Source organism: Drosophila miranda, chromosome 4 (assembly GCF_003369915.1).
Source record: "Drosophila miranda strain MSH22 chromosome 4, D.miranda_PacBio2.1, whole genome shotgun sequence".
In the NCBI taxonomy this organism is placed as follows: Eukaryota; Metazoa; Arthropoda; class Insecta; order Diptera; family Drosophilidae; genus Drosophila; species Drosophila miranda.
The window spans coordinates 28,486,917-28,500,803 of NC_046677.1; the positions used below are offsets into that span (position 1 = coordinate 28,486,917).

General features: G+C 43.1%; 3 protein-coding genes across 13 annotated transcripts in view; 1 reads left to right on the forward strand and 2 right to left on the reverse strand.

Moving 5' to 3' along the window:
• The window catches only part of LOC108162769 (mitogen-activated protein kinase-binding protein 1), an 84,008-nt gene extending 78,176 nt beyond the window's left edge, over positions 1-5,832 (forward strand). For 6 of the 11 annotated variants that reach the window (XM_033394086.1, XM_033394088.1, XM_017297664.2 and 3 more), the window contains 8 exons: positions 111-2,618; positions 2,858-2,953; positions 3,034-3,179; positions 3,243-3,318; positions 3,386-3,460; positions 4,013-4,210; positions 4,272-4,428; positions 4,499-5,832. In XM_033394086.1, coding sequence (XP_033249977.1) covers positions 111-2,618; positions 2,858-2,953; positions 3,034-3,179; positions 3,243-3,318; positions 3,386-3,460; positions 4,013-4,210; positions 4,272-4,428; positions 4,499-4,676 — 3,434 coding nt within the window. In that variant the 3' untranslated portion in view covers positions 4,677-5,832. Of the gene's footprint in view, positions 1-110; positions 2,619-2,857; positions 2,954-3,033; positions 3,180-3,242; positions 3,319-3,385; positions 3,461-4,012; positions 4,211-4,271; positions 4,429-4,498 lie in introns of those variants that run through there. The other 5 variants (XM_017297661.2, XM_017297656.2, XM_017297658.2 and 2 more) reach the window with 2 other exon arrangements.
• Positions 5,833-7,382: 1,550 nt separating this feature from the next.
• On the reverse strand, positions 7,383-7,910 carry LOC108161648. Its single transcript, XM_017295950.2, has one exon. The coding sequence runs from the start codon at positions 7,818-7,820 to the stop codon at positions 7,494-7,496; it is 327 nt and encodes a 108-aa protein (XP_017151439.1). The 5' UTR covers positions 7,821-7,910; the 3' UTR covers positions 7,383-7,493.
• A 372-nt stretch (positions 7,911-8,282) lies between these two features.
• On the reverse strand, positions 8,283-9,280 carry LOC108161585 (protein lifeguard 1). The gene is made up of 3 exons (XM_017295874.2): positions 9,067-9,280; positions 8,742-8,990; positions 8,283-8,672 (listed from the first exon to the last, which is right to left on the reverse strand). Exons 1-3 carry the CDS (start codon positions 9,172-9,174, stop codon positions 8,313-8,315), a joined length of 717 nt encoding a protein of 238 aa, XP_017151363.1. The 5' UTR covers positions 9,175-9,280; the 3' UTR covers positions 8,283-8,312.
• Positions 9,281-13,887: the final 4,607 nt, after the last annotated feature.

Genomic DNA, 13,887 nt, shown 5'->3' on the forward strand with positions numbered 1-13,887 from the left:
CTCTAACTATATCTATTTAAATATTGCTCTCCCAATGTGGTAAAAATTGTTGAAATATTAAACCAAATTCCTGCCTTATAAACTATATAAACGTTGACTAACCCAATTAGTTGCTTCCCATGAAACTTCGCAGTATATTAGCTCCTCCGATTCACCAACAAATGCCACACCACCACCCAGAAATATTCAACAACAACCACAACCTCAAAGATCTCAACAACAGTCTTTCCAACACCAATCGCATGCTGGATCATCTCAGCAATTCTTCAACTGTGCGGCACCCAAATCCAAGTTGCAGCAGAATTTCCAGACCATGCGACAAGTGCAACAGCACTATCCGCCGTATCCCCACCATGTGGGAGTGCATCAGATTCATCCGCCCCCGGGAGTGCCCTTCGGTGGCGGCGGATCTGCCCATTCGATGCGAATGCAGACGCAGACAGCGCCTGCACGGCAGGGTGTAAAACGGAATCCGGCAGGAAACAATAGACGCACGCCCAGCATCCTGAAGCACTACAAATCGTGTCCCGTGTCGCCTGTCCACGAGGAGGTAGAGTGGTCCGCAGATTCAGAGCGCGGTGGAATGATGACAGCAGAGCCCAAGCGCCATTCGGTGTACGCAGATGATGCTCGGACAATACTGGACATGATCCATGCGGATACCGAGAAGATGATAGATGAGATCACGCGAAAGTACGGGGATCTGGATGAGATGCCAATGGGCGGAGGCGGGGGCCTGCCCGCCTCCTACTCGATGCCGGCCAACCTGCGGGGGCTCGGCTCCACGGGGGAGTCCACACCCACCCGCACCCAGTGTACCTATGTGTATCGGGAGATCTACCAGTGCGAGCGGAAGGTCTCCCTCTCGGACATCCTGCAGCCGGAGCAGTTTGCGGCCCGCGAGCAGCGCCTGGAGGAGGCCCGCTTCCTGGAGACGCAGCGCCACTCCAGTGCCAGCTTTTTCCTCAGCAGCTCTGGCCAGATGCCGCACGAGCACAGCCAAGAGTCACTGCTGTCCGATGGCGGCAGCTACTGCAACAGCCTGGAGAGTGTCCTCTCGGACGAGAGCGACTGCAAGAGTGCCCCGCTGGAGCAGGCACTGCTCGAGCAGCGACCCATGCAGGCAGCGGCTATGCAGCGCCATGCGGGCATCCGGAATTTCATCATCCACGGACCCGTGTCCAAGTCGTACGGGAACAGTCCCAATGCCTATGGCAGCTTTGATTACTACATGAGGCAGGCGGCAGCGGCCAGAACCACAACGACATCGGCTACCTACGACAGCTTCGATGTGACGGGCTACAATCTGGAACCCCTGAAGCCGCTGCCCAACTCAAAGACGTATCCCCGGATAGCCCAGGGTCCAGGGACCATGGATAACATACCCACAATGCGCTCCAAGAACAAGCAGTACAACTCCGGTGTGAACAAATCCCTGAGCACAGACTTTGCCCAGCAGCGGCAGCAGCGCAACTCGAATCCCATGCAGACCAGGGAGCCTCTGTTCGTACGGAAACCCTTGAAGCCCAAGCCACCGGTGCCTGCTAAGCCACAGAATCTGATGAGCACTTTGACCTGCTTGGAGAAGCAGCAGCAGGCACAGAAGAAGAAATCACAGTCCAGGACGGCCAGTGTGGTGCAGCAGTTCGAGCATAATTTGCAGAAGTTTGAGCGGGAGAAGCAGCGAGAGCATCAGCAAAGGCGACCGGCCATGAGGAGTTCGGTGAGCAGTGGAGCCCTGGCCGGGACACAGAGCTGCCTGAAGAAGGTCTCACGCTTCGATACGAGCGAGAGCAGCCGGCGGGCCACTAGCATGAAGCAGCGGATGGGCAGGCCCAAGATCAGTGTGCGCTTCAATACGGTCTCACAGATCAAGTACACGCCCAGTGCCAAGAGGAACGCAAAGAACAACCATGAAGCTGAGGATGTGCCCGAATTGGAGGTGGGAAGCCTGCCCAGTGATTATGGAGAACGTAGCTTTGAGATGTACTTTGCGGAAAATGGGAACGCACCCGAGAATCTCGAGCATATGCAGAGCCTCAAGCTCTATACGAAGCCACAACTGCAGGCCGTTGTAGATGAGATCCAGCAGGAGCGTGAAAAGTATCGGAAGAACATGGACAATGCGGAGAGAAGCGGCGAGAGTGGCGGCGGCAACTCCACCAGCCATCAGTGCCAGAATATAGCCAAAAAGATTGACATTATCGAGAAGCTCATAGCCATGGAGGAGCGCAAAATGGAGCAGATACGCCTGGCCACCGAGTCGCGGTTGCGTCCCTTCAACTGCAATTCCAAGGAGAAGGGCTACGTGAAGAGCCTTACCATGAATTTCGATATGCTGGCCCGGGGAGAGCCACCCGATGAGGATCTGGTCGAGGATCAGGCCTCGAGAGATGCCGATTTGTGTGCCTATGCGAGGAATATGCGCAGGAACTGCAGCCTGCCGGATGTCCTGGAGAGTGCGGATTTTGCCTACCATTTGGGTGGCAATGAAGTGGAACTGGCCAAAGAGGTCATTGCAGATGATGAACCAGGCAACAACCCCATGGATATCAATGATGAGGATGATGCGGATGATGATGATCATGCTTCGGATGGTGTTTTTATGACGGAGCAAGGTTTGAGCCCCATTCCGTCTTGGTTGTTGTGTACTATAGAATCTCCTCTTGAGTTTCCACCCCACCCACCACTTTCATACTGTGCGACCACCCCTCTTTTTGCACCCGTTTATACTTAGTTTTTGTGTTCTTTTTTGACCCACCAACCCATTCGCCATTCGATGACTGAGCACTGGCAGATAACACCCCAAGCATGTGTGATCCAACCACTAATCGCTTGTCTACAACCCATTTTGCAGGTAATCCCAAAACGCTCAATCCCATGCCTATCGAGGAGTCATCAATACGCCGTGCCTGCTCGCTGAGTGACCTGCACATGGGCAACTTTGGCAAGCGTAAGAAGCCTCGAAATAATAGCAAAAGTACCCCAACACGATCTAATCTGTGATATTTTCCCTTTCTTTCCATATAACAGCAAGCAAATCGAATGGAACACCGCAAAAGCCTCAAGTCCAGCATCGCAATGGCAATGTAAACAGATCGGCCAGCAAACGCAACAGTCTGCAGGGAAAGACTGGACTGGGTGCCTCTTGCAACTCCATGAATGTCCTCAACCAGGGTGTAAGTAACGAGAATAACGCATTAAAATATCATACCAATTGTGGTTTGGTTTTAACTTTACAGAGCGACTCGGAGCCCGAAGACAGCAATCGGTTGCGCAGTACCAGCAATGGCCAGGGACGTAGCAATGGACCCATTGGTAAGTCGTGAGATATACCCAAAAGCTAAGCAAAGAAATCTAATATGTATATTCTTTCGTTTTTCAGCTGCCAGTCGACAGTATAGCAACAAGATCAACAATGTCAACAACAATCGTCGCAAGACGCCAAACTTTAGCAGTGGTTAGTACAGTTGTGTACAAAAACAATAAATGTATCAAAATTTAAGTAGAGGAAGGAGAGGCAGATTTAAGTGGGAAACGAAAACAGTATGAATACTATAAAATATTCAATGTTTTCTAAAGTAGTAAGAGTTGTTTACGCATTATTCAATGTGACTACTAGTACTGTAATGGACTACGGTAGAACTATCCAGAAGTAAACCAAGTGTGTGTGAAAGAAAATCTATAATTTCTTTCTTAAATCTATAATTTGTAAAGAAATTAGTTGCTTGTTCAAACGGTACAATGTTTGAAATTCGTGGCATTTGAATTTTATAACTTACATTAAGAGTAGAGATATGATCAAAATGATGTTCATTTAAAGATGAATTCATCAACAGGTGTATGTACGTTAGAGGTAAATGTAGAGAGTACTCGGTTTGAGCAAGCATTATGATGAAGGGCAAATTAAATGTTCTTAATTATTTTTCCTTACTTTTTTAAGGAATACAGAAAATTTTAATTGATTTACAAGCAAATACAATACACTTAACATACACAATAATCCTTTCAGCCACACCCATGCAGGATGATTCCAGCTCCGAGGAGACGCCCAATAGCACCGTCAACAACAAGCCCATAGTGCCGCCACGACCGCGTAACTTGGCCTTTGATCACAAGAGCAAACTGATCAACAACAGCAGTCCCGTCGCCAATGCCAACAAGCAAAGAAGTGGAGTGGCGACTGCAGAAGATTATGAAGGAACAGATCGTAAGTAAATTTACATTTAAATATGAGATATGATATAACAAAGATATTCTTTCTCTTTTAGCTGAGGCCCAGGTCCACAATGTGATCAATAAACTTTATACGACAACGCAGGCAGCCATGCAGCTGCATGCCAACTTGAAGAACACTCTGCTGCTGAAGGAACTGGAGAATGCATTGATCATGTCCAGGAATATGCTCAGCAGCATTCCCACAAATAGGTACAGTTATCAATAAAAATTAATCAAATATAAGTAGATAATATATTTTATGGTTTTCTCTTCCTTTTAGACAAACGGAAAAGACAAATAATGGGGGAGGAGTGGGATTGGGAGTTGGTGGGGGAACCAATTATGAGCAGCTGACAGCTGAGAATGGAGACTATCTGATGATGGTCAATAACTGTGCCGATCTATTGAACAATTTACGCACGAAGCACAAACCCGATGACTGTGAGAATAACTCCTAGTGTGTAGAGCTTAGGCTAGACTAATCGAAGGCAGTGCCCAAAAAAAAACTGCGCAGGAGATACAACTAACTAAAAGGATATTTATTTAACTAAACACTCTGGCAGAAGGCAAACAAACAAACAACCAACCAACACACACAACAGACACAAACCAACCAAGCAACTAATTTGTAATTAATTAAAATTAATAACAATTAATTAATGTAATCTTTTGCTTAGTTATTAGATCCGTTGATAAGAATTCTGTTTCATTTTGTGCCCGTGTGCATTTCAATTTTAAACACTAATTTATATGGCAATAAAAGTCCGTTTAGCTTTGAATTCAATTCTATAAATGTTAAGTTTAATAAGCAGTGTTTTTCGTATGTGTTAAGTGTTATTTGAGTTTAAGGCGAGAATGATATGGACCGGCGAATGATGATGATCGTGATGATATATCGAATGTACTAATTGTTGTAAAGTGCGCTTACATTATGCCTTCTTTGTATATGATTTTGTATTTGTATTTGTATTCCAATCTTTGTTCTGTTGTTACCTTTCGATATTGTTTTTTTTTTGTGGGGCTTAGTCAAAATGTACAAGACAAGAACACACTATTATGCAAGTACTCGTATGAGATGACGGAAGAGAATTTTGTGTCAAATTTTAATATTCCAAAATTTCAATTATCCATATATATATATACTATATATTGTATTGCCTACTCCAACATTATACTTATGCCACACGATTATCAGAGTAATGCTTATGTGAATGAACTATCTACACCGATCCGAGTCGATGCTTTATTCGGATTGAAAACATTTAAGCAAGATTTCCATTGAACGATTTCCCAGCACTTTGTTCTGTAATTATGCTGTAATAGTTAATTATTCGATTGTATTTACAACAATTATAACCCTACCTATAAATATATGCATATATATACGATACGAACTTGTATTAGTCCTAAAAGTTACATTACAATAATTTACAACTAAATGAAATGTATTAAATTTAACTTAAATTAGAACAAAACGACACTTACGATTAATTATGCTATCTGCTAAACTCAAAAACTAAAACTAAAAACAAACAAAACAAAAAAAAAATATCAACACCAACTAATTCAAAACGAAAATAATACATAATGCATAATTTTTGAAAACATTAAAAATTGCTTTTCTTCTTCTCCAACTCTCCCCTACTTCTCTCTTTTCCTTTCTCTTCTTAACCACTAAACCTTTTGGCCCATTTCGACTTTGTGCTAAATTTTCTTTTCGATTTAGCAACCAAGTCGATTGGGCTTGAAAGGAGCCTTAACCCTGGAGAGACCTGGCCATATGCAGCCGGCATATGGCTACTGGATCGACACGTAGCGTGTGTATATATCTTAGCATAGGATGGGTAGCGGCCAACACCAAAAATAATATCGAAGTACACATTTGATTAATACAACTAACTGTCAAGAATCGTGTATTGTTTTACATTTAAGAGCATTGAAATCCGAATAATAATAAAACATAATTCAACGTTTACCAGAAGAAAAACCAAAAAAAAAGAAGTATTCTTGTAGAATACTACAAGAAACGGAAAAGAAATTAGACATTCAAGATCCAAGCCGTTATGGGGAAACGTCTTCAGTATAAATACCATTCACTTTTTTCAGAAATTTTCCCTTCTGGCCGTTACCCACTAATATATGTGTACAGAAGTACCAGAACATCCCAATCAAAAGGCAAACCTTTCTTCAAAAGCATGGTCTCCATATGTGAGCTCCTTTAGAAGACCCAATTATATTTGAATTAAAATTACCTTCACAAAACGTCTGGGTCCTGGGCAATCAGGATCCATTAAAGCTATCAAAGAGATGACCGGCCCAGCAGGTGATGAAATCGACACGCTCCACATGTATGTGTGTGAGACTCAATCGACTGCCGGCCTGTGCCCGCTCTAAACTTTTCACGGATGGATTAGGCCACCCGTCCCCACCCCATAGAATGGGTGGGATTTGTGTGTGTACACCCACCCTGAGAATGGATGGGTGAATGGGTGGGTGGGTGAGGGTCACAATGTGAGCAAGCCAAAGTGCCCTGCGTGGTTGTTCAGTTCAGCGTTGAACCCGGAGACCAGGCGTCCGCCATTTGCCATTGATACTTTTGCCAGCCGTTGGGCTTCAATTAACTTGTGTCAATATTGAGCCAGCCTAACAACTTGGCCAATATGTGGGGGTGGGTAGGGCAAGAGACACGAGCGGAAAAGGAATATGGGAAAACTGTACTGCATGCTCTACTTGCTAACTCAATCAGACTGGTTGGCCATGTTCAATGTTGGGTCGATGACTGCCAACTCCCAACCTCCCCATCGACCTCTGCTTTCCTCGCTCTCTCTATCCCTCTCACACTCTACCCATCAGTTTTGGTCTCTTTCTGGCATTTATGTTTATGAATAATTTATGGCAGCGCCCAATCATGAGGCGAGGGAAAAAGTTGTACACGAAATGTTTTCGATAAATGCCAGACAGACACGCCCTTGCCAACGAATGCCCGGCCCTTCCACTCCCTCTATTTATTGCGAAAGCCCTCTTGAACGGACACCGACGGTTCTTGTTTTGTACTCCGCTTAATAGAGATGGCCGTGGGAGTAAATTATTGATAGAAACTATGGCATTCCTTGTAAAATTTAATAATCTAAGGCAATTAGAATTGCAGTTAATAAGTTGGTAACGTTACTACAAAACTTTTACCGATTTAATAAAATGTTAAAACATTTATCCATCTGACAAACGGAATGCATATATAAAATAAATGTACGCCAACATAAAAGCAGAAACGCCACTCAAAAGACCACTTCGCAATCCGTCAAAGTGTAGAAAAATGACGACACACAAGCACTGCTGCCATGGGATTGATTATGGTTGTACCTTCTGGTCAGATACGCTGTGAGGATGGGTATCACTCCCAGCACAGCTCCAAGGGCGATGAGAACGTTCCGTTTATTGAACATTTTGTGCACCACCGGCGCAGTCAAAGCCAATCGAATCTTGTGGCCGCAGTGACAGCATGGAAACTTGTTGACTATATCAAGTATTTCCATCGCTCGCTTCTTCTCGTTCTTTTTGAAGACCAGAGACAGATCATCCTTTATCTTTTGCACCTCGGCCATGATTGAAGATTTTTTTAGTATTTGTTATTTTCTTTTTTTGTAAATACAGATCTTTAATGTTTCGGAAATGTATTGACAATGTAGCAATGATTCAGGGAATTTGAGGGAAAACTCAGTACAGTAAAAATAATTTGATCGATCAAAAGACCGATTTATCAGAAGTAAAATGTCCTTGCGAAAAGAGTTTTGGTATGTGGGATGCTAAAGAATGCTATGCTTTCATAAAAAAATCTTCAACGTCCTGGTATTCATGTCTATTTATTCTTGTGTTTATACACGACTGGAAACAGCTAAAATATTTTACAATTTGCCGACCCTTGCCAGGGCTCACAACGTTCCCGCTGCTTCTTTTTATTTCTCTGCGTATCCTTCAAGTTTTCGCGTTGATAAAAGCTATTGAGTTTATAGACGATAGATAGTGTAATCCTTAATTTACATACATTTACAAATTTGCACTTAAAATTCAAATCAGCACAATAAATAATCGTAATTTTACTCATCAAGTATGCCAAGTAACATGAGTATGTACATGAACAAGTGAATAATGTCAATGTAGATAGAGAGAGCAGCTAGTATGTAGTCCTCCTCATCGTACTGGTTCTTATGTTTACCGCCAATCATCATCTGTATGTCCACCACCAGATACAGGGAGAACACCAATATTCCAAGGCTGCAGAATATAATGAGCAGCCAGAACGATCGGTAGAAGAACATAACAATACACATTACTACCATCACAAGCAAAATGATCATCAGATATGGACCACAGCCGGTGAAGTCGCAGGGAGCGAACCGAGCGAACAGGGCCAGAGCCACCACCAGGAGGGCCGTATAGCCAATGGCCATTAATACCTAATCATTTAGGAAATGGGACATAGGGGAAATTTAGTGAATCACGCCCAAAGCGGATGGATGGCTCACCTGAGAGGGCAAATATTTCATTGATATAAAGGATATTATAATGGACTCCCCAGCGACATATATCATGAGCAGGATATAATTAATCGGCTTCTTGCGGAAAAGGAAGGGGCAATAGCAACACATAATCAGAATTACAAATGTGGTGACGAGGGCCACAATGACAATCCAAAAATTTCTGAACAGCCAACTTTTGGCGTCTTCATTAGTCACAAAGATTGCCAAAATTGCTGTCGTCGCAAGTAGCATAAACTGTGGTGCAGACAGACGAGGTTATCAAATGATGTCTCTTTTCATGCCGGATTGCCCGATGGCATCTTTAACTTACTGCCGTTATTAAACAGACTTTCATAATGAAACTGCGCCTAGTCGATTTATCCTCGAACACATTTTCGTATGTCAAGTCATGGGTATTGTCCCGTGCGAAGCAAGGCATCTTTACTGTTGGATGTCGCCCTCTCTCCTTTTGTTTTTACTTTAATATTAATTTTTAGTTTGTTATTCTATTTGTGTTTTTGTGACGGCAAAAAAAAAGTTAACTTAATTTCGATCAGTACAGCCAGCGAATACTAGAATGGAGAATAGAGAACGCTCTCAGAGAACAGGTTGCATCTTCGAATAAGTACACTTTCTATACTTTTGGGCAATCTTATTATTGATAGGGTCTTAAACTTTATGCAGACCCTTTCTTTTGCTAGTACCAGCAATATGAACAATCTGTCGAAACAATCTTTAGGTCATAACATCTTTAGTATTAAATCATTCGGACAAAATTGATAAAGATTGGGCAAATATATTACTAGTATACAGCTGACATATCAAAAATCAATCGTCAGACTGTCCAAGAGCTGTAGTTCAATATGTTTCTTCATATTTCAGACAATTATGATCAAAATCGTATGGCCTAATCATAATTCTTCTCAAGGAATCATGAATCTACAAGAGTATCTGAAGCTTGTGACGCTTGTTTGCTATAATCAAAGAATTTCTCTCAGTGCTTCAAAACTGTAAGACAGCAACTGGCTAGAACATCTCTAGCCACAGCCACAACTTGAAAGCACATGAAACTAATTAATAGAAAGTCGGTGCTACGGATTTTGCCACGTAATGAGGGACGCCTCAATGCCCGGCAATATGCTTTATGCCGCTGGGGAGGTGCTTGAGGGGGAGGGAAGGCAGAGCCTTTGGGCTAGATAAAGGGCATGCAAACCACTCGGATATTCAGCATATTCATAACTTGTCAGGCAGCACAAACTGGCAGCGGGGCGGGCGCTCTTTTTTTGTCCTCAGGTGTGAATAAGCGTGTAAGAAGTTGACATAAAGCCGCCAACGGGCGACTGACGACTGTCGGCCCAGGACGTATATAAGCGACAGGCGACAAGCGAGAAGCGACAATGGCAACAACAGGAAGGAGGAGAGCGCTCTGAAGCTGCATTGGAAGCCGCTGAACCGCACTAATTGAGCCGCGTTACGTCGAGTTGAATGCATTTCAATGTGTTGCCAAGCATCATGCAGATCCCATCATATATTGTCATCATTTTGTATCTTCTCACCTCGGTCCATAATGGGCCCGAGCCCTGGGAAATCGAGCAACTGCTCTGCACATAACCGAACTGACCCGAGACCTGAGACCCCCATCAGCTGCACTTGCTACATTCTGATTTGGATTGCTATTATATTTGACAATATGTTCAACAATACATAGGATGGAATAAGAGTGGTCAGAGTGGTAGAGCAAAACGACAGATATTGATATTATATTGGGTTGTATGGCACGTTTCCTTCTTTGATAAGATTCCACTATACTTAATATACTTAGCTCACACAAAAATCACTTGAAAGTATGAGAAGTTTAGCTAGCATATTTCTTTCAACAGAAAAGTAAAGTGCATACCTTTCATTATGGAGCGGAAATTGTTTTTATCTAGTCATTTTTTGATAAATCGCTTATTAGAAAGGGATTCCAAATATAAAGTATTCTAAAAGTAAAAGATCGTCAGAAAAACGACCCATAAAAGTCTTCCCCACAAACCCTTTCAGATATCCTTTAAGAACATTCTAAATCTCTAAAATACTAGACTATCCAAAGAAATCAGAAGAAAGATTAATGTAAAAGCACTCTTTTCCAAAGAACTCATCTTCACTTTTTAGTGTACACAAATTTCTTGCAGTGTAATCTACACATCCTACCCATCCTTCACACACAAAAGAAACAGAATCCAAACTATAAGTACTCATACTCATATATAAAATGCCATAATGCTCGCATCTTCAGCCCCCGTGGTTTCCTTTTTTTAATGGCAGCCAGCCATTGACATGAGAGACATGGGACATGGGATATGGGACTCATTCGAAGCGTAGGAGGATAAAGTCGTGTCATAGTTCAGAGAGCGCGAGCGCGGGGTCGACACCTCGACAATTAACGACACAATTACCGAACAGCGAAGGTTCTTCTCGTCGTCGGCTGTCAACAGCTCGGTCCACGGCTCGGCGTGGGTTAAGTGTTTTTGCCAGCGCATTGTCAGGAGGCAGGAACCAGAAGCAGAGAGTGATACACTTACATGGCCATTAAGATGGTGATGCCTCGTAATTGAAAGGAAAATGCAGCTTTAGCTTTTTAAGAAATTATAATCACAGCAGATTGCGCTCACAAGGAGATGAACAGAGGCAGAGTACAGTGCAGTGCAGAGCCGAGAGCCGAGATACAAGATACAAAGCTGATAGGTCACAGCATTAAGCCAGACAATGCCCTGGCATCATCGTCCTGTCCGTTCGCGGGAAGATCCCCTCACTTAAGGGCGTAATCATAACCGGAAGAGATTACGCTGCAATTCACGCTCGACTGCTGTGTCGATGCTTAGCGGGGAGTGAGACCCTCCAGCCATCCAACCATCCATCCTTCTCTGCATCCATCTAGACCCATTGTTCCCCGCTTTTGTAGGTGATAAGCGCAGTCGTTGTCTGCGAAATTTCATTTCTCCCCTCGCATTTCTGCTCCTGTGGTTGCTGCTAAACAATGGAATTGGATTATAATTTTTTTAGCTGTGCTGTGGGCGAGGTGCTCGAGTGCTCCGCTCAGACACATCTTCTTTTGCTCTATTTTGATTTTATTTTTTCCTGATTCCTCGATTCCTTGTTGCGTGCTTGAGTTGTTGAGGGCGTGGCCGCACCCTTGGAGCGATACAAATTATTGATATGCAAAAAAATACATCAGTTCGAAATAGTTATGGTCTGATTTTTGATGGCGCCTGGGGAAATTGTTTATGGCGGGTAAACAGATTTTATGATATCTAAGAAAAGTCATAAATATGGTGGAACTAATCATACTTTTGGGGTAATTGGAGTTGTTGAGGGCGGAACCCAGGAAGAAAATTTATTTGGGTATGAGTAATTGAAGGACTTGAGGTAGTGGTAGCCTCAATTTGTTGCATTTGGAATCTATACTTACTAAGAACTTTATTAATAAAATATATATCCTCCGAGCAGGGTTTTATGGAATCCGGATAAGAGTGAATTTAAGAAATTACATCGTAAAATTGCCAATTGCTGGCATATTATTGTAGTCCAGTTTCAGCTTAGGTTAAAAATATGTTGCATTAGATGATAGAGAAGACAGGATTATTGAGGAACTTAACTAATTCTAATTCCTCGAAAGGAAGGGAATAATTTAATTGAAAGTAATCCAAGCGCTTGAGCCTCCTTTCACTCCTTCTCTAATGAGCTGTAACCTACCGAAACCTCTACAGTACTTCCCGCCTCCCTTGCAAACCACTGATTAGCTCTGGCAACAAAACAAACTTCCATTTTGACGGCTATCAATTGATATTAATTAGCTTAATTAATGTCATTTGGCTGAGTTGCCAAAAGCGGATGGAATCGATTCAATAAAGTGCCAAGGCGTCATGCATAACCGAGCTGAAAAGTGGGAAAAAGTGGAGTAGTATTATCCGGAATAGATCTGCATGATGCGGATGCGGCTGCGGATGGGGCAACCACCAGACAGCCAGCCAACCGCGTCGTTCAATTAGCCAAATAAGTCAGTTTTGTGTCAATGCGATTGTTGGTAGGAGATGGGGCCTTATGGAGATGGTAGATGATGGATACTCGAATGGTCGCTTAGGCGTGCATAAGGCAAACATCAAAAGGAAATCAGGAGCCCAGGACGAGAGAGAACGGACAGCATGACAACAAGTGAAGGACCATTCACATTCATTCCACAATTGGGGGTTGTCCTTCGACTTCCTCTCACACTTGCACGATGACGATGATGCTGGGCATTATGATAGGAATCATCATCGAGCGCATCGCAGCTCCGAGCTTCGAGCTCTCGCTCTCTGAGGTTCAAAAGAACGCCGCGAGGCGGTGTCAAAAGTCATCTAAAAATTGGGCACAAGCTTCCTTTTGTGTGTGCGTACAGACTGTCAACTGAATGGCCCTGAAGGAGGAGGAGGAGGAAGTGGAGGGCAAAGCCTGTCAGTGGGCGGTGTGCTTGAGCATATGCTGAGGGTCCACTGTAAGTCACAATGACGATGGAACCCAAAAAGGATCTTTGGATATTTGCATAAAAAAGAACGCATTGCATCGCTTGATTTCGCTTTTCGTTCCCATTTCCTCCCATTCGATTCGATTCCATTTCCATTTGAATTATTCATATACCCTGACACCCCACAACCCTATAGAAAGAGCGGCAGGGGTGAGGGTGAGCATCGAGAAATGTCAACTCAAGTGGTCGTCACATGCGACATATCCGACAGGGGTATTACGGATTAGTGCAAGTCTGTTGTATGTCAAGAAATCAAAGTCAGTGGGAGGACAATCATATTTTTCAATGAACATAAATATTTCTAAATAAATATTCCCAGTTTTAAGTGCAATCCTTCCGTAGCGCGTGTCTAACGTCTTCCTAGGATATAGGGGCACGCTTTGAAACTATGTAAAAGCTCCAGAAATTAGTTTTCTTTATTAAGAAAATACACAGCTTTTTTCGAGACGAGACTTCTTTGCGAAAAATCTATTAAAATACATGAAAAGCATTAATAAATATAATTCTTGAAATAAAAGTATTCCCTATTCGTTGATGCCCAACACATATGAATATTTCCCCATCTCGATTTGATTAATTGCGCTCTGCCCAAACATATTCTGACTG

Bases quoted from the DNA above. Each gene is read 5' to 3' on its own strand.
- LOC108161585 (XM_017295874.2), bottom strand. From the start codon at position 9,174: ATGCCTTGCTTCGCACGGGACAATACCCATGACTTGACATACGAAAAT. The intron at 8,991-9,066 runs GTAAGTTAAAGA...TCTGCACCACAG, and splicing joins AAGTCTGTTTAATAACGGCA to TTTATGCTACTTGCGACGAC. The intron at 8,673-8,741 runs GTGAGCCATCCA...CTAAATGATTAG, and splicing joins TGAAATATTTGCCCTCTCAG to GTATTAATGGCCATTGGCTA.
- LOC108161648 (XM_017295950.2), bottom strand. From the start codon at position 7,820: ATGGCCGAGGTGCAAAAGATAAAGGATGATCTGTCTCTGGTCTTCAAA.